The sequence below is a fragment of the Pleurodeles waltl genome, chromosome 4_2 (genome assembly GCF_031143425.1).
Source record: "Pleurodeles waltl isolate 20211129_DDA chromosome 4_2, aPleWal1.hap1.20221129, whole genome shotgun sequence".
Classification (NCBI taxonomy): domain Eukaryota; kingdom Metazoa; phylum Chordata; class Amphibia; order Caudata; family Salamandridae; genus Pleurodeles; species Pleurodeles waltl.
The window spans coordinates 811320234-811344045 of record NC_090443.1 but is presented as its reverse complement, the minus strand read 5'-3'; the positions used below and the strand labels follow the sequence as shown (position 1 = coordinate 811344045).

Sequence of the window (23812 nt, the reverse complement as noted above, 5' to 3'; positions counted from 1 at the left end):
AACTTTCACTTCCAAAAGGCCCAGGAACTGGATTGGCACCACTTGGCAAGTCAGGGTCCTCAGCAGGAGTACCCAGCTGCTGGCAGGTGAAGTCTTTGATATCCCTGAGACTTCTTAACAGGAGGTAAGCTTAGTCCAAGCCCTTGGAGAATCTTCACTAGCAGGGTACACAGCAAAGTCCAATCTTTTCCCTCCCAAGACAGAAGAAGCAGCAGCAGGCCAGTACAGCAAAGCAACAGGCAGAGTGGCAGGTCCTCCTCAAGCATCTAGCTCTTCTCCCTGGTAGAGGTTCCTCTTGATCCAGAAGTGTTCTTAGAGTCTGGAGTTTTGGGTCAACTACTTATACTTATTTCTCCTTTTGAAGTAGGCAAACTTCAAAGGAAAGTCTTTGTAGTGCACTCTGCCTCTTCCTTGCCCTGCCCCAGCCACACTCTAAGGGGTTGGAGACTGTATTGTGAGGGGACAGATTCAGTCCTTTCAAGTACAGGTGACAGCGCCTCCCTCCGACTGTAGCCCAGAAAGACTCATCAGGATATACAGGACACACCTCAGCTCCCTTTGTGTCACAGTCTGGAGTGAATTCACAAACAGCCCAACTGTCAGTCTGACCTAACCATGGATTCAGCAGCCAGGCAGAGGCACAGACTGGTTAATCAAGAACACACACACTTTTTAAAAATTGCATTTTCAGACAGACCATCTAAATCCCAACTTTACCAAAAGATGTATTTTTAAATTGTGATTTCAGAGACCCCAAACCTCTCAATGGGAAACTGCATTTAAAAGAGATTTAAAGGCCATCCTCATGTCAACCTGTGGGAGAGATAGGTCTTGCAATAGTGAAATCAAATTTGGTAGTAGGATCAGGACATGTAAAACACACCAGTAAATGTCCTGTCTTTTAAATACACTGCTCCCTACCTATGGGGCTGCCTTGGGCCTACCTTAGAGGTGACTTACATGTAGTAAAGGGAAGGTTTGGGCTTGGCAAGTGGGTGCACTTGCCAGGTTGAACTAGCAGTTCCAAACTGCCCACACAGACACTGCAGTGCCAGGTCTGAGATATGTCTACAGGGCTACTCATGTGGTTGGCGCAATCAGTGCTCAAGGCCTACTAGTAGAATTAGATTTACAGGCCCTGGGCACACATAGTGAACTTTACTAGGGACTTAGACAATTTAGACAGAGAGCATATGCACTTTAGCACTGGTTAGCAGTGGTAATGTGTCCAGAGTCCTAAAGCCCCAAAAAACGGGTAAAAAAATAAATAAATAGGAGGAAGGAGGCAAAAATGTTTCGGGATGACCCTGCAAAAAGGTCCAGGTCCAACACAACCCCCCACCAGCCTAAAGCCCAGGGAGACTATTCAATACCTTGATGGACTTCTCTGATTGGGGCAATGCAACATGGACCCTGGCCTGCAACAGCAGGGGCACATTCCTGTTCTAGGTCTTCCTGAACCCAGTTGGATCGCTCTATCCATAATCTCAAGGCTCACTAAGCTAACCCATGGGTAATCCTCCTCCTCACCTATGGACCCCATCTGTGCAGCACCTAATGTTTGCTCACAAACGTATCCCCGTGGGCAGACAGTACCACCATGGCCAAAGTAGGGGTGCTGCCCATTCCACCCAAAGGGCGTGACTCCTGTCCCCAACTCAGTGGCAAACCTGTCCACTAGGACAGCAACCCACAGTGGTCACTGACAACTGTCAGTGATGGGAGCCAGATCTCTGGCCTTCCAGGGTTCTCTAGCCGGTATTGTTCCTCAGAGTGGGGGGAGGGGGGGAGAGGAGAGGGCAGTAGCCCAGGTGACTGGCACCCTTTTTCCACTCTCCCTCCCACAAGTACAGGGGTGCTATCCTGAGACTGGTACTCCAGCCAAGGGTCTCTATACTTAGACTGGACAGAGGCCCGGGGCAAGTCCTTCGTCCCCCTGCCCTCTTCCTGATGGCTCTGCACCCGCCTTTTGGGAGTGGTGCCCCCAGACTCCAGAACTCTCAGGGTGCTGGTGCCACCTGACCTGCACAATTCTCCTACAAGGGCAGGGCCACTGCCCTGTAACTGGTCTCCCAACCCAGGGGCTGTATCCTTTGATTGAACTGGGATCAGTGATGAGTCTCTCCCTCCACTGCCCCCACTTTGAGTTCTGCACCACTCCCCTCCCTTCCCGCCCACCACCACCAAGGAGAGTACCCTGAGTAGATAACACGGTAGGGACACTGTTAGCTGTCGCTCCTCCCTCCAGATCAGGGGACACAGCCTGAGCCTGGCTGTTCAATCTAGGGTCTGTAACTTGAGACTGGACCTGTGCCTGGCAATCTAGGGCTTCCTGGAGAGTACTCCTGGAAGGGAAACACCTTTGTCAGTTTTAGTGCAAGAGTCAGTCTCCTGACCCCTGTCCATTTGGTAGAGCGTGAAGCCCCCTAGATCAGACGTGGTATCACCAGGGCCATTCCTGACTCTCCTGGTTCTCCACTGGGTGCCGGCTACCCCTCTTACCTCTCTGTCTGGCCTCCCGCATCCTCCCACTAAGGAGAGTAGTACCAGACACTAGGACGGACAGGATGCCTGTGACAGGCACCCCCTTCAAGTCCTCCTGACACTAAGGGGTCCCCTTCAGATTGCCTCCCAGTACAGGCTAGGCTCCCCCCCAACACCACCACCATCAAGGAGAGTACCCCAAGTAGGCTCCCCTGCCCCTCTAACCCCTTGCCCAGGCCCCTTGTTCCCGCCACCGGTATTGTCTCATGGAACCCTCCCAGGCTCAGGGACTGGGTCTTGGGCAACCTGGGCCTCTGCCCACCCCCACTCCTTTTCTCGTGAGACAGAACATGGGATCCCTTACCACTTCCACTACACGGGGACCTACCTGGGTCACTGCAAACCACCCCCACCTCCCTTGTTTGGGATAACCTGAGCCACTCCCTTCAGGAGCACTCACAAATAACTCTTCGGACTCTGGTACTCACTCAGAGGTCTGCCTCCAGTGCAAGTTCCCTTGTGTCAGAACTCACACCCCACCTGGTGTTTGCATAAATCTGGAAAACAGGGACTGAACATATGCTCTTCAGCTATCACATCACACAGCCCCTCACATGTGTTAACCAAACTACCCTTCACCTCACCATCCATTGCCTTGAAAAAGTACCCCACATCACCCTCCTGAGACTGGTGAGACAGTATCTGACTGTCCCTGACACTCAGCCCACACTCTTCTGGGATGTATCCATAGTTTAATACCAGGACTTTTACCGGTGGGGACCTCTTTCCCTGTCACTTTCACCTAGAGCCAGTAGAGCATCCCTCCCACCACTAGGAGTATGACTCCCCATGCCCATTTCCCAGTCCACCTCAGGGATCCTGTGCACTACTGGAGCTGCCTAATAAACCTGAATCTCTGAGTGTAGGTCATCCCCCCCCTTCAAGTTTGGTACCAAGTCTCTGGGCATGTTCACTTTTTCTGTAATGGACATAACACTTTTGCTGCCACCATCTAAACTGGACTCAGCCTGCATGGCTTCCACCTTCAGCTCTCCACAGTTCATTTCATGAGCTACCAACATGTCTTTTTCCTTGGCCAAGGCTCTCTCAGCCTCAGCTCTCTTGAGCTCTTCATCTAGCTCTCTCAGCCTCCGCTTGCAAGCTAGACGCCATTCCTCATGCTCTGTTTCCCTGTCAGAGTCATTGCCCTTCTCATCAGAGCAGTCCTCAGAATCATCTGGTAAGATTCCTTCCCAGCGTTTCATCTTATACTAAATCAGGTTTGTCTCAAGAACCCACCTTTGGGACCTTCTCTTCACAGCCAGCCCCCTTTCCTTGAAGAAAACTTTTAGCTTCCTCATTAAATAGATTCACAGGTGCCAGAAGTTGATTTCCATTTTGCCAAGGCTTCACAAGTGCAATCACATTCCAGAGTCCCAAATGTAAAAAAAAAAAAAAAAAAGTCCAGGAGGACACCAGAGGACATAAGAGGAAAAAACAGTATGTGGTCACCTAATGGTCTGCCCTGGAAGTAGTGTACATGAATCACTGTCAAGTACAAATACAAGTTTTATCCTCACGGCTGATTACCAATTTTAGAAATGGGGTCTCTAGTTGGCGGTCAGTTTACACCCTTTCCTAGTAGGGACCCTCACTCTAGTCAGGGTAAAGGAGATTCGCAGCTCAGATAACCCCTGCTCACCCCCTTGGTAGCTCGGCCCAAGCAGTCAGGCTCATCTCAGAGGCAAGGTGTAAATTATTTGTACAAACATACAAGGTAACTGAGTGAAAACACAACAAAAGAACTCCACACCAGTTGAGAGAAATAGCCAATATTTATCTAAATTAAACAGGACCAAAACAATAAAAATCCAACATACACCAGCAGATATGAATTTTAAAAGGTTAAATCCCAATAAAAACACTTAGCCCCATGTGGAGCTATTGTATTTCTATCACAGCGTTGTTGACTGAGTCGTTCCCAATAGTCCGATGCCACTTGCAGGGAGGGTGGCGCTGGTCACGGAGTCCCACGGACCCCCAGGTACAATACTTTTGGGAATGAGCAAAACAAGCCTGTGCAGTGAGTTGGGGAGGCTTTGCTGGATCTTGCTGGATCTGGTACACCATCTGCTCCTTTCTGCAGAACAGGGGAGGTGATGTGACATAAGGGCAAGACATTGGTTCCTTACGATCTGGCAGGTCAAGACATGGTGTAATGACCTCTCAGGGTCTCTGTTCTCACCACTGGGCTACAGGCGCCATGGCGGAGTTGGAGGATTTCAGCAAGGCGGCGTTGGTCAGGTTGGTCAGATTTGTCTCACTCCAACGGGGACCACGGCTTCAAGTTTTTGCAGGCAGTGGTGTCCCAGCCACCCTCTATTGTGGGGGGACAGACACAGCCCTTTCAAGCATAGGTAACAGCTCCTGGCCTCCTACTCTAGCCCAGGAAGATTCATCAGGGTATGCTGGACACAACTCTGCTCCCTTTGTGTCATTGTCAAGAGTCAATTCACAGCCCAACTGTCAGTGTGACCCAGACGTGGATTCCACAGCCAAGCAGAGGCACAGAATGGTTAATGAAGAAAATGTCCACCTTTAAAAATTGCATTTTGCAAACAGAAAATCTAGAAACTAACTTTACCAAAAGATGTATTTTTAAATTGTGAGTTCAAAGACCCCAAACTCCACATCTCTATATCTCCCAATGGGAAATTGCACTTAAAAGAGATGTAAAGACAATCCTCATGTTAACCTAGGGGAGGGATAGGCCTTGCAATAGTGAAAACCGAATTTAGTGGTATTTCACTATCAGGACATGTAAAACACGCCAGTAAATGTCCTGTCTTTTAAATACACTGCTCCCTACCGATGGGGCTGCCTCGGGCCTATCTTAGAGGTGACTTACATGTAGTAAAAGGGAAGGTTTGGGCTTGGCAAGTGGACACTACAGTGACAGGTCTGAGATACTCCTGTGGGTAGCCTAATCAGTGCTGCAGGCCCACTAGTAGAATTTGATTTACAGGCCCTGGGCACACACAGTGCACTTTACTAGGGACTTACTAGTAAATCAGATATACCAATCATGGATAAACCAATCACCAATACTATTTAGACAGAGTGAGTATGCACTTTAGCACTTGTTAGCAGTGGTGAAGTGTCCAGAGTCCTAAAACCAAGCAAAAACAAGTAAAACAATAGAAGGAAGAAGGAAGAAGGCAAAGCGTTTTGGGATGACTCTGCAAAAAGGGCCAGGTCCAACAATTTGTATTACACTGGTACACTGCTTATTATTGCGCGTTGTGCTTACCATAGATTAAAACTGCTTATACTGTAAATATATTTAAAATATAGGAAATACGTGAACGCAGCCTTAGCTGGAGTGATACTTCATTTTTGTATTAACAGTATTGTGTTGTATCTAATCTGCCCACAAAACACTTCTGAGCTAATATTTGACCCCTCGCCCACCCAGAGAGTTGAAAATGCTGCTGACCCACATTTTCTTTTGTTGACTGAATGCCGATTGTCAGGGTTCTGACTTACTGTTATTGTGCCCCCTTTATTTACCTGCTCGCGAGAACCTGGCTTTATCATCTCAAACGCAATTTTAAGTAAAACTAACAACACTGTAATGGGTGCAGAATACATCAGACATGGAAGATAAGAGACTGGCTCCTGTTTCATACTGTGGTTTAGTGTATAGATGAATTGTTTTTAAGTAGCACACGGCTTCAGTTTGTATTCTCTCATTCTACGTTTTTTTTATTTTCATGATACACCGATTCTTCAAAATGGTTAGTTTATTAACTAGATAATTTTTTAATAAGTGTTTTATTTAATTATTTTTAATTTATTCAATAAAAAGTGGTTCTTTACGGCTCATTGTTGTGGCTGCAATTTGATCCGGACTTGCAGAAACCATATGGTTAATACAAGGCCTGTCTTCATAGTGAGTTTAAGTGTAGGCAGCTTGGGTTGTCTTGCTGCTAATGGAGTGTTCAGGTGCCGTCATCACTGTGTTAAGTCTTAGGGTCATCAAGCGTATGCATTACCATTGCAGTGGGCTTTAAATAAAGACATGAAAACACTTGGTTAGTTGAATAACTCCTAGTAATGGCAGAAGTAAAAGCATCTTAGGTGTACTTTACACTACTGCAAGACGAGCACCTGTTTTCAAAACATACAGCAATACACATGATCCCTATGTACATGGAATATATGTGTAAAACAATACAGAATGTTTCAAGTGACCCATCTCACTTGGTAGCTTAATTGGATGCCTTTTTCCTATGGATGAAGCCTGACAAGTGATTCATGGTCTATTGTAGCATATATATTCAATGCAAACCGTAGAGTGCCACACTTAGACATGCACCTTTGTGTGTCTCACAGTCTTGTTCTCTGAGTGATGCTCAGTGAAGCTAGACAACTCTTCTGTTTATGGCAAGTGCAGCATTATTGAGACTCGAGCAGTAGGATATGGTTAGTTGCAGTACTGAGGTTAGTATCATAGATCCTTTGGCTTTTTCCCTGGTATACTCTTGGGAGCTGTCCATCAGGATCAACAGTATCTGGTAGAAGTCCTTTTAATTTTCATGTAATTTACTGTTTAGATGTGTGGCCCACCCAGATAAATTCTTGCCATTAAACATGCTCTCATTCCTTGTTGCCCAAATGTGCATACACATGAGAATATTTGATTTCTAAAATCTTGTAAGACCTCCTTTCACTTAGGAAGGGTGACCAAGTTTTGGCTGTCCGATAAACATCTCCACTCTATTTTCCTGACACATATGAAGGTTAAGCACATATAATGCTCCTGCTTGGAGGAGGATCTTAAGATTACTGATGATCTGTATGCTAAAATTAAACCTTATTAAGAAAGCTCGTGCAAGATGGCCTCCCTGTGATCACCCTTTAATTTAATAGCACTTGGCATCCGACTGTGAACCAGACTGGACTTGGTCTACTCAGTGGCCTAATGAAACTTAAAGGGCGTCCCCTGCAAAATACCTAGAGGGGGGTCCCATCCTCTTTGGGTGCAATCAGGGGCCTGCGCACAGTATACTGTGTTGAGGGGGGCCCCTCAAGCATGCCCCACCGCGGGGGCCATTGTTATGCCACTGCTTCTACTTATTAACGTATTGGAATCTAACACAATGTTTTCTTTAGTGTGTGAAAAAAGAGGATACAGTTTAAATTAATTCTAAAATTACACTTGACAATGCTTAAATTGTTCCAGATAGACTGACTTCCTACCTGATTGCTGCAGAGGGTACATTGAAGGCACCATAATCTGTATTCTCTGGTTATGATGCTTTGTCCGTTGGATTGGAAAGATAGTAATTCTCTTCAGCCTTACCCAATTTGGCTAATATTGGAATGGATGTTTTAATTAATATACTTTTATTATTTGCACCTTTGCGTCTCACACATACCATTGGTATTTACTCAATTTGGCAAATTGGCACTTAAAATTTAGAATCCCTCAGTTTCAAAAATGTTTATTTCAAAGAATGTATTATTTAAAGTGTAAAATTCTTCCAGATTGATAGTTGACATAAAACAGTAGATCATTGTTATCCTTTCCACAGGACTGAAAAAGCGTACACGAAAAGCATTTGGAATGCGAAAAAAAGAAAAGGACACTGATTCACAGTATGTATTTTAAAAAGAAAATAGACACAACCGTATTGTATTATAAATGTGTCCAAACTTTTTAAAGAATGTTGATGTATTCTGCTTACTAGATTGAATGAATTTTAAATAGTGTATGTCATTCAGAAAGTTTTAACAAACTGGATCCAAGGAATTTTCCCATTCCACTATAAGATGTATGGGGAAAGATGGCAACCAACCATTAAAATTATTTTTGTGTAGTTTATGGGACCTTGTTTTTATGTTTGTTTGAGATTCTGCCGAAGTAGCTTTGTGATGTAGATGTTATTCTAAAGTGTATTTACTCTCAGATCAGTCAATATGTAGCCTTGGCAATAGAATATATTATGAACTATTTTAAAGGATGTAACTATTTTAACATTGATGTGCACCAGACTTGTTTCAAGGAAGTTTGGAGCACTGCAGAAAATAAATATCAAAGTTTTGAGGACAGTGTGAAAATACACTTGCAGTTAGAGGTGAAATCAGAAATTACAAATGCATGGCCCCTTTAACCACAAAGCAGTGCCAACATTCCTCTCAGTGGAATTGTCAGAGGAAATTCCGGTTCAAGGTGTGCATTTCTTCGTTCTCCAATCATCTCTGCAATTAATACTCGCATGTTTGATCTTTAATGAAGAATCGCATGTTGGCCACCGTTAGTAGCCTGAGGAAAAATGCAGTAAGTGTACCACATAGCTCTGCTTTTAATTAAATGCTTTTTAATGTTCAACTGCTTCCATGCATGAGGGCATAACTTACTTACTGAAGAGTAAGTAATGTCTGTGTGTCAGTATTTCAGAGGACTTGAACAGATTTACTGATGCTTTTTTTTTGTTATAGCTAGGACTTCTTCCTTACTAATGTTGGAGTGCTTTACAGAGGATAGACCAGGTTAAAAGGATAACATCACGAGTGGTATATTGATAGATGGGTTACAATACCTTGAAAGAGTGGTCTTGGAGATCGCAACTAAGTAATGTTGGCTAAGAACTAAGTCATATGTTTAGGATGTAAAAACTGGGAATGAGAAAGCACTACAGGTTTTTAGTTGAGGCTTTGAAGGTGGCAACATGAAAGGGACGCTGTTAGGACTATTGAGACAATGTGACAAAGCTCTAGGAGGAAGGGGAAAATTGAGGTGCTTAGGAATATGTTTAGCCTGCTGCATGTCGAATGATATGTTTCCACTTTTCATATCAATTATATTTAGTGGGGCATGACCAACCGCCTGAGATGGCGGACGCAATCCAGTAGAGCTCCCGAGAGGTGTGCGGGATTCATCATTATCTGCTGCCAATCCAATACACTACTACCCTCCTAAAATAGAGAGGGAGTGGGGGGCTGAATGTTGCTTTCTCCCTTGTGCTGCTACTCCAGTTTGTGTGGTCCCGAGGACTGGACTGCCCTCTGCTGTGGAGGGCAGTGTGGCAGAGCAGGCCTAGTCGGAGTGGAGCCTGGTGACCGGCCTGCCCCATCTGTGTCAGCAGTGCTGACTCCCAATGTGATATCTGGCCCTGATTACTGCAAGAACTTACCCTGGGTCCTGATAGTAAACTCAAGCCCCCTACTTGTGAGTGCTCCCGGTCTGCCAGTGAGTGGGACGCCTGTCCAAGTGATGCAGTGGTGCTCCAGGGGGTGGCCTGCGTTTAGACTTTGAGTGTCGCTGGAGCCCAATGCCTACTTGTCCTGGGGACCAACGCTTGCCGGACCTGGCCTACAATAAGGAGATCTGACAGATTTCTGCGGTTGACCCTCCTTGGTGTGGGGCTCCTGGGGCGTGCAGTGGAGCGCATTAAATTTCTTTGCTGGAGGGTGGCTAACTGCAGATCCGGCCTTGGAACAAAAGTAAGACTAAGTCCCTTTGATAAGGGTATGTGAACTCCCTCTCTGGTGCCATTAGCCTGACAGGCCCCAGCCCCGTCAATCAATCAGTCAGTGTATTTGTAGAGCGCACTACCTCCCGTAAGGGTCTCATGGCGCCGGGGGAGAGGGGTGAGGGGGGGTGTATGTGAGGGTGCTGCTACTGCTCAAATAGCCAGGTTTTGAGCCACTTCCTGAAAGTCAGCAGGTCTTCAGTCTGTCATAGGGGCAAGGGAAGGGTGTTCCAGGTCTTGGCGGTGAGGTGGGAGAAGGATCTGCCTCCGGTAGTTGCTCTTCGGATGTGGGGGGCGGTGGCGAGGGCGAGGTCGGCTGAGCGGAGTTGGCGGGACGGGGTGTAGAAGGTGAGTCGTCTGTTGAGGTAGGCAAGACCAGTGTTGTGGAGCGCCTTGTGTGCGTGGGTGAGGAGCTTGAAGGTTATCCTTTTGTTGACGTGGAGCCAGTGTAGGTCTTTCAGAAGGGGGGTGATGTGGCGGTGGGCATCTAGGATCAGGCGTGCAGAGGCGTTTTGTATGCGTTGCAGTCGTTTGAGGAGTTTGGCCGGGGCTCCTGCGTTGAGGGTGTTTCCGTAGTCAAGTTTGCTGCTGACGAGGGCTTGGGTGACTGTTCTTTTTGTATCTGTGGGGACCCATCTGTAGGTCATGCAGAGAGTGTTGAAGCAGGTTGAGGAGACAGCGCTGACTTGCTTGGTCAAGGAGAGTGTTGAGTCCAGGATGATGCCCATGTTGCGTGTGTGGTTGATGAGTGTTGGGGCTGCTCCCAGAGTGGTCGGCCACCAGGAGTCGTCCCAGGCTGAGGGGTTGGCGCCGAAGAGGAGGACCTCCGTCTTATCTGAGTTCAACTTCAGTTTGCTGTTCCTCATCCATTCGGCAACAGCCTTCATTCCTTCGTGGAGGTTGGATTTGGCGGTGAGGGGGTCCTTGGTGAGGGAGAGGATAATTTGGGTGTTGTCGGCGCAGGAGATGATGTTGAGGTTGTGCAGCCGGGCAAAGCGGTCGAGCGGGCCATGTAGATGTTGAAAAGTGTAGGGCTGAGGGACGAAACTTGGGGAACGCCGCAGATTATCTTGGAGGCTTTGGAACGGAAAGTGGGGAGGCAGATGCTCTGTGTTCTGCCAGAGAGGAAAGAGGTGGTCCACTCCAGAGCCTTGTCACGGATCCCTGCGTTTTGAAGGCGTGTGCGTAGTATGCAGTGGCAGATGGTGTCGAAGGCGGCCGAGAGGTCCAGGAGGATGAGGGCTGTGGTTTCGCCGTTGTCTAGCAGGGCCCTGATGTCGTCAGTGGCGACGATGAGGGCGGTTTCCGTACTGTGGTTGCTGCGGAACCCTGACTGGGATGGGTCCAGGATGTTGTTTTCTTCGAGGTAGTAGGTCAGTTGTCTGTTGACGATCTTCTCGATGACCTTGGCCGGGAATGGGAGCAGGGAGATGGGGCGGAAGCCCCATAACACTCCTATATCAATTGGCAGTCTTAGAATAGGTGCATTTTGTTGGAATACCAACCATGGAATTATAATTTTCCTATTTGCAGACTTGCCATTGACAGTGTCTTACTGCTGCCTGTATGCCACCTTTATTGACCTGAAACAATGGGCTGGCCCCGGGGCTTCCTATTAACTCTGTAGCACTCGCTCTGGAATTGATTTTGCGGCATGTGGTCCACAGTTTCGAAATTGAAATTCAGCCAAAATCAGTGAGCAACAATTCTGGCTTCCACTTTCTCAGGTTGGATGACTAATGCTTCCTGCCGTGGAGGTTCACATTCTGTAGCACCTACACATCTACTGTGTGATGATTGTGTAAGACTGTAACTGCCAGTCCTCAGGTCCCTCTCGGCCCCTCCTGAATTACTTCCCATTCCCTCACGTGCAGAAAGCACTTGTTCATACTGATTCGATCCCCGTGCATGGGACCTCCTTGAACACTCCTCTCCTACAATCCTGCATAATGGTTTGTGGGGGGGGGGGGTGCCAGGACCCCTGTGAGCACTAGACTAATTAGGCTGGAGGTAGAATTTTAGCCGCACCTGCACTTGGGCTACATTGAGGGGCACAGAGCTGGGACCACAGATTAGTGATGTATTTTGGAAGCGCACATTGGAGAGAAAACTCCAGTATTGGTTGCACCAAGGAAACAAAACCAGGCACAACATTGAACCAGGATGGTGGAGAGAGCTTACAACCTCAGACGGTCCACGCTGACAGATCTCTGGACCATATGGGAAGGGACTATATTTCTCCAACAGCACCCAATCTGGCCCCTGAGAAACTTAGACAATCCTGAAGGAAATCGATGACTCCAGATTAACCACAGAACATCAAATTGGCACACTGGTGTGTAAATTGGGGATACTTCGCAATGAATATCGGAAACCGGCAGAGTAAAAAAAAAAACTGGAGTAGATGTGGCGAACATGGCGCCTCAACAAAAAGTTCATACACACCAGCTGGAGGACTAGTGCTCACAGCTATGTCTTCTGCGTGACCGAGCAAAGGATGCTGAGGGCAGAGCATAGCGCAATGATGTGCGTATTATAGGAATGCCAGAAAACACAAAGAGCTCCACTGCTACCCTATTTATAGAAAACTGGTTGAAAACTATAGTGGCTCCTCTGGCACTCTCGAACTGTTCACAGTAGAAAGAGCATACGGGGTGCCCACTTGTAGGCCACCTCCTGGAGCTCTCCCAAGGCCCATTGTGGCACGCATTGTAAGCTTTAGAGACTGAGATGTTCTGCTTCACAAAACCAGAGAAAATTCTCTGATACAAGTGGATAATGTTGTGCTGTAGCTTTTCCCTGATTATACGCTGGAGGTATCATGTAAACAGTCATCATTTCTTGCTGCAAAAAAACAACTTGGGGCAGATGGACTGTCATACGTCCTTATGTTTCCTGCTCGAGGGTAGTGCATGACCAGCACCCCTTGTTCTTCCATACCCCTGAGTACGTGTGGAACTGACTCAAGACACAGTACCTCAATACTCATCGTCCACCCCCATGAAACACAACGAGGTTCTAGTTGACATTTCAAAGAACTTGCAGAATGGGGGCGCAAAGACAACCATTCTGCAAAGCTGTTCCCCCTCCTCAACAAGCGTAACAGGCATGCTGAGCAGTTCTGAAGACTTTCCATAGCCAGAGAAGGGCAATTGTGAAATTCCCTCTCAAATACTTCTAGTGCAGCTGCTCCAACTCTGATTTCAACATAAGCATGGCCCTCATCCTTTCAGTGACACCACTAACAAATGATACTATGATTTGATTTGTCCGGACACTGCTACACATGAATAGGATTCACGATGCATGCCTGGGGAGCCCATACCTGCTCTCTGCCCTCAAGTATAGTTTCAACCATACAAACTATCCTATACTGTAGGATGTGGTTGCGTTAATTCTTTATCCTGTGACCCCTCTATATCTAGAAGAATCACTTCTACTCATGCAGGTTAACATATGTTTTATCCTGTAGGATTTTTTGGCCACCCCTCAGGGTAACTGCTACAGTTTATTTACTCAAGGTTGATTTTATTGGTTGAACAATTGTTTCTCGCTGGACCTAGAATTGGGAATGATTATTATGTTTTCTTACCTATTTTGTGTGCTGCGGGATTGTAGCATACGTGGTCTGGTGGGGGGATGGAGTGGGGATTTTTATGGTTTATACCATTGTTCTAATGTTTATTAATGTTGCAGTAGCCAACACTCTCAAAATACTGACTTGGAATGGTCGGGAAATCACAGGGTACCGAATTCACTCTCAAACTAATCGCAAACTAAAAAGTCCCAGAAACTACGATCCAAATGGAAGGGGCAATTGTATCCCACCAAATATTCAGCTTATGCAAGAGGTGCTACGTCTGGATATGTGTTGAGAGACCCTTTGAGGTGGTAGATAAGAGGATAGACGCAAATGGCCACTGTGTATTTATTCCAGGGAATTCGGACAGCAGATCCGTGGTATTGGGTATTGTCTATGTCCCAAATGCAGATCAAGATTTATTTCTCTCACACACCTCCGTGTGTCAGCCGATTGGTCCCATCTCCCATGGATAATATGGGGAGACTTTAATGCAATATTAGATACAAACTTCATTCACTCCCATCCTCTTTTGCTCAGTGCCCCCTCCTTTAGACCAATGCAAAAACAGATGATGGACAGAATGCTGAAAAAATCAAACATTCATCCCCAGTCACAGATCTGGGTTTAATCTATCGGTTATTTTGCTTGGCGTGCCATTCTAGTTTGGACCCAGCCATATGCAAATCAGTCTTGACCCTGTTCCCCATGAGAACATTCCAGTCTGAAATGCCACGCCAGGTCCTCCCTGGACCAGAAACAAGCATCCTGGGCCCAGTTTCAGCCAGGCCAGCTTGAATCTGGTGGCATAGCAAGCACAGGGCATACCCTTCCCACTTGGGGCGTCAAATGCAAAATCCTTTGGAAAGGCACAAGCATTGCGAGATTGGGCATTGAGATGGGCTTTATTGGATATGTGGAGAGAACTGAATGCAGGAGTGTGAGAATACTCCTTTTGTTACCCTCCACATAGGTTGCAGTCCTGCCTTGATTTAATCTTTTGTCCTGCAACTCTGCTTCCAAGCATTTCCAATCCCACTTATTTGGGCAAGACATTATCAGGCCACAATCTCCTGGAGGTTATGTTCACTTGGGGACGCATTCCTACTCCAGTCCCAACCTAGTGTTTTGAAACCCTTGATTTAGAAGACGCTGTGTTACACTGGCTACCATCATCACCAATTACTTTAAGGTGAACGCTGACACAGCTTCGTAATTACTGACAGAATGGGAAGCCTTTAAGGTGGTTGTGTGCCTAGTGTCGTTGTCCACATTGGCTGGAGCACATCACTTGATCCTGGTAGACCTCACTTCCACCGGGGCACATTTGGGAGGGCTTGAGCAAGAAAATGCATGTGATAACTCTAAACAGGCAGAATTACAAGAATGTTTTATCTGTTATGCGAAACTGCTAGAACACCTAAAAATCCTTGCTTATAACACATACACCCTCACACTACATACAAATGGAGATAAGGCCAGTGCACTTTTAACACACCGTCCTCAATTGTCCCCTATTCCTCTGTTGTCAATAAATACGCCTGCAGGCATTAGATACACATCACAATTGGATATCAATGATGCCTTTAGAGAATGTTATGTCCACCTTTATGTATCGTGCCCACCCTCATCCCCAATAGTTATCACAAAGTTCCTCTCAGGGTTACGCCTATCACAGGTGTCAGCGCCACGTCAGGTGGAAATGGCTGCCCCCATGCCCCCTGACACAGGGGAAATTCACAGTGCTATTTTAGAACTTCTGGGCAAGAAGTCCCCTGGGCTGGATAGGTTACCCTCCAAGTTTTATACTATCTTTAATGCCCGTCTAGTACTGCAGTTTAAGAAACAATATAATATCTCATTGGAAATGGGTATACTTCCTCCCACGATTCGTCATGCTCTAGTGACATCTTTGCTCAAACCTGGCCATGACCCGAAGGATATGTCCTCTTACAGACTTTTATCCTTGTTAACAAAAGAGTCCAAAATATTAAGCAAAGTATTGGCAAAAAGATTACTGCCCATGCTTTCAGACTTAATCCACTCAAACCAAAATGGATTTATATCCCGCACATCCTTGAACATTCTTTGCTCTACAGGTAATGGAAATTGCTAAAACGGACTACCCAGGCGCTGGGTGTCTCTCATTAGACCTATAGCAAGCGTTTGGCACACTTAACTGGGACTACTAGTTTGTAAACCTACACAAATTTGCTATGCCCTCCACATATTAGATGGGTCAAGCCTTTATAAATGTACCACACTGCACAAGTGTGTACTGGGGCACGTTTCAGCATCCTATCCAATCTATAGAAGAACCAGACAGGACTGTCCCTGTTATTATTTGCCCTCAAAATATGGCCATCAGCTCAGAGCTTTAGACAGTCATCCAAGAACTGGGGTATAGTTCAGGGACCACAATGCCATGCGGTATCCCTGTATGCTGATGATATCGTTTTATGTCTGTGACTTGACTATGGACCTCGCCCCACTCTGAACCCTTTTTTCCCTGTTTGGAGACATGTCTGGTTTCAGAGTCATGCATGCCAAGTCATATGCGTTCTCCTTTAGAGAATGGACATTGCATGACTTCATAACACAGGGTGAGTCTGCTATACTAATTGCTCCCAACATATTTAGTTACAAGGGAGTGGAGATATACTGGTCTACGAATAATTTAATAGATGGTAATCTGTTAAAAACGTTTAATTCTCTCCGTGCACAGGTCGAGTTGTGGATCCCCCTCCCCTATTGGTAATGGGGCGCTTGACGCTTTCCAAGATGGTAATGCTTACCTGGTTACTAGATTTCTTCGTGAATCTCCCTATTGTGGTCCTTATGTTTTATTTTAGACCTCTTAATCCACTACTTACAGACCTGGATTGGGGGCAGCGGAAGATGTAGAGTGAGCCTTTCCAAACTGCAGTTGCCTCTGGATGGGGGTGGGGGCGTTATGGGTGCACTCAATTTTTGTGCCTATTGCTATGCAGCTCTGCTACAATGACTAGCATACTAGGTGGGGGGGCTTCCATTTGTCCAAAATAAATTATACTCCTCAAATGCTAAGGCAGGGTACGTTCCATAATGCTTCCAGGAGTGTCTTGTAATGCACCTCTGATCCTCAGTAACACACTTAAATATTGGAGACAGGCTCTCAATACATATCTTCTACACCACAGTGTGCACCTAACATACCACTACATGGGTTATCGACACCAATGGGCCCACTTAGATCACAGGTACGTGCACCGTGGAAAATGGCTGGGATCTCTACAGTGGAGGACCTCTTTACTAACAGTGAATTATTGTCACACCAAAACTTGACCCAAACGTATAGTTTGCCCACATCACTTTTTAATACGCACATGAGTATCTCCCATTTTATTCGGAAATACTTAGCTTCCAATGGTACAGAACCTGTCTCGTACTCATTAATAATACAGGAAATTTATGGAAGGAGTTCTGTGTGATATACAGACTTCCCTAATGCCGCTCTGAACACTCTGGGAAGGGGACCTGAACAGAGCTTTGCATGTTAAGGATTGGCAGTTTCTCGCAACCTATCACACCAGGATCCCACGAAACTATAGATTCAAAATGGAGTTTTCCATATTACACAGGACCTATTTTACACCCCAGAAATTACATAGAATCTTCCCAGCGGTGTTCCCTTCCTGTCTCAGGTGCCATACTGATCAGGCGGATTTACTGAACATGATGCGGGTTTTGCCCTCCTTTAAGTCCTACTGGTCTGATATACATACTTGCCTCTCAGAACAAGTGGGTACTGCCCATTGGGATACTATGGAACACTGTCTTCTGGGATAATATCCTTGCCCTAAACAGAATAAACCCTGACATGCTTTGTGGATCTGGCCCTCCTATTGGCCAAGTGTCACATTACTAGGTGTTGGAAGTCGCCCCGTGCCCCACAGTGGACGGCTTGGCGGAAGGAAGTCTTAAGACAGGGCGAAGCTGAAATGGTGGGATGGATATCAAGGGCTTAGGGGGCAACCAATCGCCGTGACCTGGGATCTTTATCTGGAATCGTTTAAGGTCCAAATGGATGAATTTCCTGAATAAGTTATGACACTGTTGCTAAAGATAGACGACCCTCTGACTTTCTCATACTAGCTCCATTTGGTAGACACCTACTTGGGAAGTTGGGTACCAAACTGTTTGACCTACACACTGCTCACCCTCCTTTTCCCCCCGCCCTCCCCCAACCCCGTCCACTTCTACAGATGATATTGTCATTTACATGCACAGTTCAGTCCCGCACAACAGATCTTTAGTTGGGGGGAGGGAGGGGTGGGGATTATCATCAAACCACAATATTCTGTTTTGATCCTCATAGGTACTAAAATGCAACATTGTGGATACCCACCAGAACATGAGAATGATTTAATGTATGGGTTATCAGCTGCCTCTCTGTATAGAATGATGATGGTATCAAATGTCAACATGACATGCGTTTAAATTGTGATTGTTGTCATACATGCCTTCATGTATTTGTTGCCTGATAAAAATTCCAATAGTTTAAAAAAACGAGATTTGACCCATGCATTGTTTAGATCTCAAGACCACTACATTGAACGAAAGGTTGACTACCATTAATGGAGAAAACTTTTTCAGGGAATGTGAACTAAAAGCAGAGAGATAAGAAAGGGGTATGGGTAGGGAGTGACTTTAAAATTTTGCCATGCCTCAGATTATAAGATGGTGGCTAAACGAATGTCACTTCAAGACAAACAACCTGTGGATATTTTATTTGGCTAGCTGCTTTTCCGGATGACGTGAGATCTTACCCAAATGTGGTCCTTCAAGCTTTCAGGAGAGGTCTTAGTTTTTATTTCACGAAACACATTTGTTACTTGCTGGGTAAGTAATGATAGTTTAAAAATATCTCTCTATTAAGCATGACTGCTGGAAAATGACAGATTATGTGAATATTTGTCCTGGTGTTTCATTAGAGGTCTACAGAGCACCCTTTCTTAATATGGATGGTTTTGCTACTTCCTCGACTGCCTTTGATTTAGACAGTTTGTCAAATATAAATCTTCCACGAAGTTAGAAATTAAAAACCTTTTCTATGAAGTAGTATTGAATATCTGTATCTGCCTAGCAATAAAAGTGTAAAACAAAGATCAATAAAGCATTAGTCTCACGATAGCAGCTGTTTGAGAAAAAGGCAAACTGTACAGTTCCACATTCCCTGGTAACAAAAATAAGAGGTAGGCTATGTGAAAATTGTAGGTCCTTACTGGCTGCTCAAGTACATTTCTATACTGGTCTACATTTCCCTTATTTAGAGCTAAGAACAGTCTTTTAGAAATTTTTAAGACTTCTGAAGTCACAGTGCTTAATTATACATAAAGGACACTTTCCGTCTGAACTAGGAAGCAATCACTCCCTTACTACAGTTCTTTCTCTATTTTCCTATGCGCTGTCCATCTCTGACGCAAGATGTGTAGACACTCATAGCAACCATGCCTTGCAAATATAGCAACTAGATGTTTCCCGTTACATGTTCAGCAGCTTTGTCTTTGCTTAATTTACTATTTTGTAGTAATTTCATCTTCTGTGTGCGATGATGAATGGAATGCTGAACAATGGAAATATTCACACCAGTCTCAAAGATCTAGGTTTAATCCATCATTTTTTATTGCCTACCACGCCACCCCAGTTTTGACCCACCTGTATGCTGATTAGTCTTAACCCCGTTCCCTATGGTAAACAGGGCAGCCCGAACTGCCAAGCCAAGTCCTTCCTGGACTGGAAATAAGCATCCTAGGATTGGTTTTGGGGTATCACCCCATATCAGCCAGGCTAGCTTGAATCCAGTGGCGCAGTGAGCACAGGACCTACGACTGGGCGCACCATTCACACTTAGGGCGACAAAAGCAACAAAAAAAACTGATGATGGACGGAATGGAACAATGCAAACATTCACACCCAATGACAAAGATCTGTGTTTAATCCATAGTTTTCTTGTCCACCATGCCACCAGTTTGGACCTGCCATATGTAGATCAGTCTTGACCCTATTTCCCATGGTAACAGTCCAGCCTGAACTGCCAAGCCAGGTCCTCCCTTTGCCCTAAACAAGAATCCTGGGACGGGTTGAGGGGTATCACCCCTCATCAGCCAGGCTAGCTTGAGAAATAAGCTTGGGAAATTAACTAGTTGCATAAAAATTAAATGTAATTCGTGGAGCACAGTGTACATTTAAACCTTTAACATGTGTGAATGGAAATAGCTGGGGTCCATACTTTTAGTGCAGCTAGGCTTGCTGCAGCTTAAAACACTGCAGTAACATGTAGAAAAGAAATGGGTTTAACATGTAGGAAAACCTACTTTTATACATTAGAGAAGTCTCTCCTCTCAGTGTTCCTTGTAGCACACAAGGCTGGGTGGTGTAGGTATAGAAGTGGGACATGCTACTCCAAAGTATTTTCTTCACTTTGTTGATTTTCTTTTGCAGAGACGTTTGATTAAAAGTTAATTTTCATACAATTAAGGCCAGACAGATTCTAAATAATCCTAGTGTATTTTTAATATTTATCAGAATTGTCTCTCTGATCCCAGTTGGGGACAGTCTGTTTCTTGGAGAGCCAGAGAAAAGGATGGGTCCTGATTACTGCAGACAGGTCCTGGTAGGAGTTTAGGAGCTCTCTGGAGTTTAGGTCCTTCCTCTCGTAACTGAAGTATCTGGGAAGGGTGGGATGGCTGGACTGTGGAGCTGCTGTATATGGATTAGAGAAATGGTTGTCTGTCACCAGTCAGGGGATAAAAAATACTTTCCACTCTAAACACGTCTAAACACAATTGTTAATGGTGAAGAAAGAGTCTACCTTGAATTGTCTGTACAAAGGAATTTGGGAGAGGGGTGTCAACGTGCTCTGCACTTTTATCCAGTGATTAGAAGTGCTCTTCGAGCATCAGTTGTCTGACCTTCTAGCTTTCCATCAGGGACACTCAAGGATGAAGAAAATCTCCTTGTGTGGGAGAGCCTGCTGCCCACTTCAGAGTTGACTGCACTTTGATAACCATTTCCCATTAGGCAGCATCACTATCCGTTCCCGCTTAGCAGTTATCTTTGACATTTTGCATTAACCATGAGGACTGTAGTTAGGGGATATAGACGAAGTTCTGAGAGATTTAATCCATTGTACCATCCCTCACCTTAAGCTCCTTACTTTGATGCTTGTGAAAGTTGGATGGAAGGTGTGAAGCATGGTAGAATTACATAAGGTCACTACATTGAATCTGACCAGGGAGTTGATATCTGAATTTTAAATAACTGAAGAAGAGCAGACACAGTTCACATTCTGTTACCTCCCCCCTGTTCTTTTGGCTAATGCAGACAACCCAGATTCAGATGTGTGTTGCAACAGATTCAGATCTGAGCATCAGTCAGCACTTAATCAGAAGAGAGACTGAGGACAGCAATCCCTTCTTCTGCCTCTCTCTCTTACTATGCCCAAGCACAGATCCATAATGAAGGGCCTGCGTAATAAAGAACCCCATACTAGGCTCTCCCCCAAATTGTACTCTACTTTGTGACCAGCCATATATCGTAATGCCCAGTCTCCAGCTACAGGATATTGGTCCTTGTGCCCAGTCTTCAGCCATAGGAGGTTGGTCATCGTACCTAGTCTCCAGCCATAGGAGAGTAGTTTTCAAGCACCAATTAGTTTTTCTCTTTCTGTCTGAGCTCAAAAAATGTATTTCCCATTGAAGAACAAACCTCTCCACTTAACTCTAAGTTTCTTATATGGGCCATAAGTACAACCACTTTTTTTAAGGGATGTCTGCATTCTATGTCATTGATAAGATATAGACAAGGCAACAGCCCATCTCAGTTTAAGCACCCAGGATCTGGAATGAATGTTCGATGTCATGTGTGTCTGTAGATACACATGCTCTGCATACTCCTGTCATCTAGTGTGGGGTCCAGAGTGGTGTAAATTGTTATTCTTCAAAGAAATGTTCAGAGTCATGAGATCAAGTGACTCCTCTTCTTGGTGATATTGTGCATGGCCATCGACTCCTTTGTTAGATTGTTTTCTCTCCGCCATCGGATTCGGACATGTGTGCCTCTGCTCCGTCTATTGTTTCTGTTCGGTTCTTCCAGTCTTTTCTTTCTTATGTTGACGATATTGTTATTGTTTGTGCTTCACCCATCTTATCGCTCTTGTCATTTGGATGGTTCGGGCACCGACTGCCCGCCCGGCCGCCCCTCTGGGCTCCAGCATCCACTTTTGGCCTACAATCCATGTGGTTCTGGCAGCTATGGGAATGGTTTCCTGGTGGAACGGACTTCATTCCGATTCTGTCCTCTGTATCACGCAAGTTCCCGCATACCAGCCTACACCTCCTGTGTAACCTCTGTCTCTTTCCGGACTACCTCGAGACCGACTGCAATGCCTGCAAGTCACTCCACTCCAAAAAATATCCTTCACGATTGACGCACTTGTTGGCTGGAAATGGCCCGGAAGACACCAGACTACACCCCATCTTGGGAGAGGAACATGCTCAGGAGGAACCTGAGCAGGCGGATGAAGCCCTTTCCATAAAGGACAGCTCCGAGTTTGACTTCGAATTCGACATCGAAAGCCACAAGGTGGCTTCTGTCCAGCGCATGAGTACTGTGGCCCCTGCTGTCCCACATATGTCCTCCAAAAAGAATACAGCTGATTCTTGAGGTCACCAGTCCACCACTGCCACCCCTTCCTGCTCAGGGCTGAAAATAGCTGCCAATGCCAAAGCTGTGTGGTCAGTTCCCACCTCCAGATTCGGATCAAAAGATCTTTCCGGCATCTATTCGAATATCAGGACTGAGCCACCAGCCTCCTCTTCAGTTCCGACCAAGCTCCCGAAACTGAAGACCTTGGCGCCAAGGGCCTTGGAGCCAAAAAGATCAGAAGCCGGAGACTCAGACTAGTCTTCCACCCACTCTTCACCAGTCGAGCCCATACTGGAGAAAATGGACGCTTGGCAGCACAGGCTCCAGCTACAAGAGGGCACAGGTAGGACCATTGCCACTACTTTCTCATCTGTGCTCCCTAAAAGGGAACTTTCCTTTCAAGAGGCTCTGGATGTTCCTGTCCCTTCTGCAAAAAACAAAAACAAGGACAAGGCTACTAGCCATCTATGCAGGCCCTTCTCTCCGACCTCCTCCACCTCTAACACCTCCTCCAACTTCACCTCCACCCCCTTCACCTTCACATTCCTCCACATCACCCATACACGGGAATTATGCTCCTCAGAGTTCCTGCATTCTTACACTGGCAGTTTAGGGAATCCTTCAAATTCTATTGACCCTTGGGATGCCTATGACCCTGATCCTATTCCTCCCAATGATCGCGACCTGTACCCCGCACGCCCCTCACCACCTGAGAAAACTACTTCGTACCTCCAGGTAGTTGCCAGAGCAGCCACGTTTCACATCTTGGAGCTGCACAAAGATTCTACCGAGCAGGGCTTCCTGTTTGACACTCTAGCGACCACTCACAGAAACACAGTACCTCCTCATGCTCTCTGGGATGCTTTGCCATGCTGAAGATATCTTTAAAGAGCCTGTTCGCTCCCGGGTAATCATACCAGGGGTGTACAACAGGTACAAAGCGGCCCCCTCTGACCCACTTTACATCAGGGCAAAGGTACCACCAGGTTCCATTATGACAATGACGGCCCGTAAAGAGGCTAATAGTTAGGCTACTGGGGACTCTCCTCCCCCAGAGAAGGAGAGTAAACAAATCGATACTGCCAGAAAGAGGGTAGCGGCCGAGGCTGTAAACCATTGTTGAATAGCCAACTCTTAAGCCCTTTTGGCCCTGTATGACCGGGTCCATTGGGATGAGATGGAGGAGCTCTTAGCTTCCTGAGAAGCATCGCAGCAGGGTCGGTCTCTTCAGTGGTCTCAGTCACAAGGTCACCTGGAAGATCTAGTGGTGTTAGACTGTCAGACTCACCGCTCTCGTGGACATGGTCTTCTCAACTGTCACAACTCTCTCTGACCATATGGAAGTGGGCCCATCACCACCATGTTCACCTGTTCACCACCATGTTCACCTGTTGGCAGAGTAACTGCCCAGGATGGACAATTACTTTGCCGACCAGCTCAGCAGGATGCAGCAGCAAGTCCATGAGTGGGAACTCCACTCACAAGTCCTTCACTTATACTTCAAAAGGTGGGGGAGTCCCTA

The 23812-nt window shown here is 46.0% G+C and overlaps 1 protein-coding gene across 3 annotated transcripts in view; it reads left to right on the top strand.

Moving 5' to 3' along the window:
- The window catches only part of SGIP1 (SH3GL interacting endocytic adaptor 1), a 933552-nt gene that overhangs the window by 148807 nt on the left and 760933 nt on the right, over positions 1–23812 (top strand). For all 3 annotated transcript variants that reach the window (XM_069232486.1, XM_069232484.1, XM_069232485.1), the window contains exon 3: positions 8082–8145. In XM_069232486.1, the coding sequence (XP_069088587.1) occupies positions 8082–8145 (64 nt within the window). The remainder of the gene's footprint in view (positions 1–8081; positions 8146–23812) is intronic.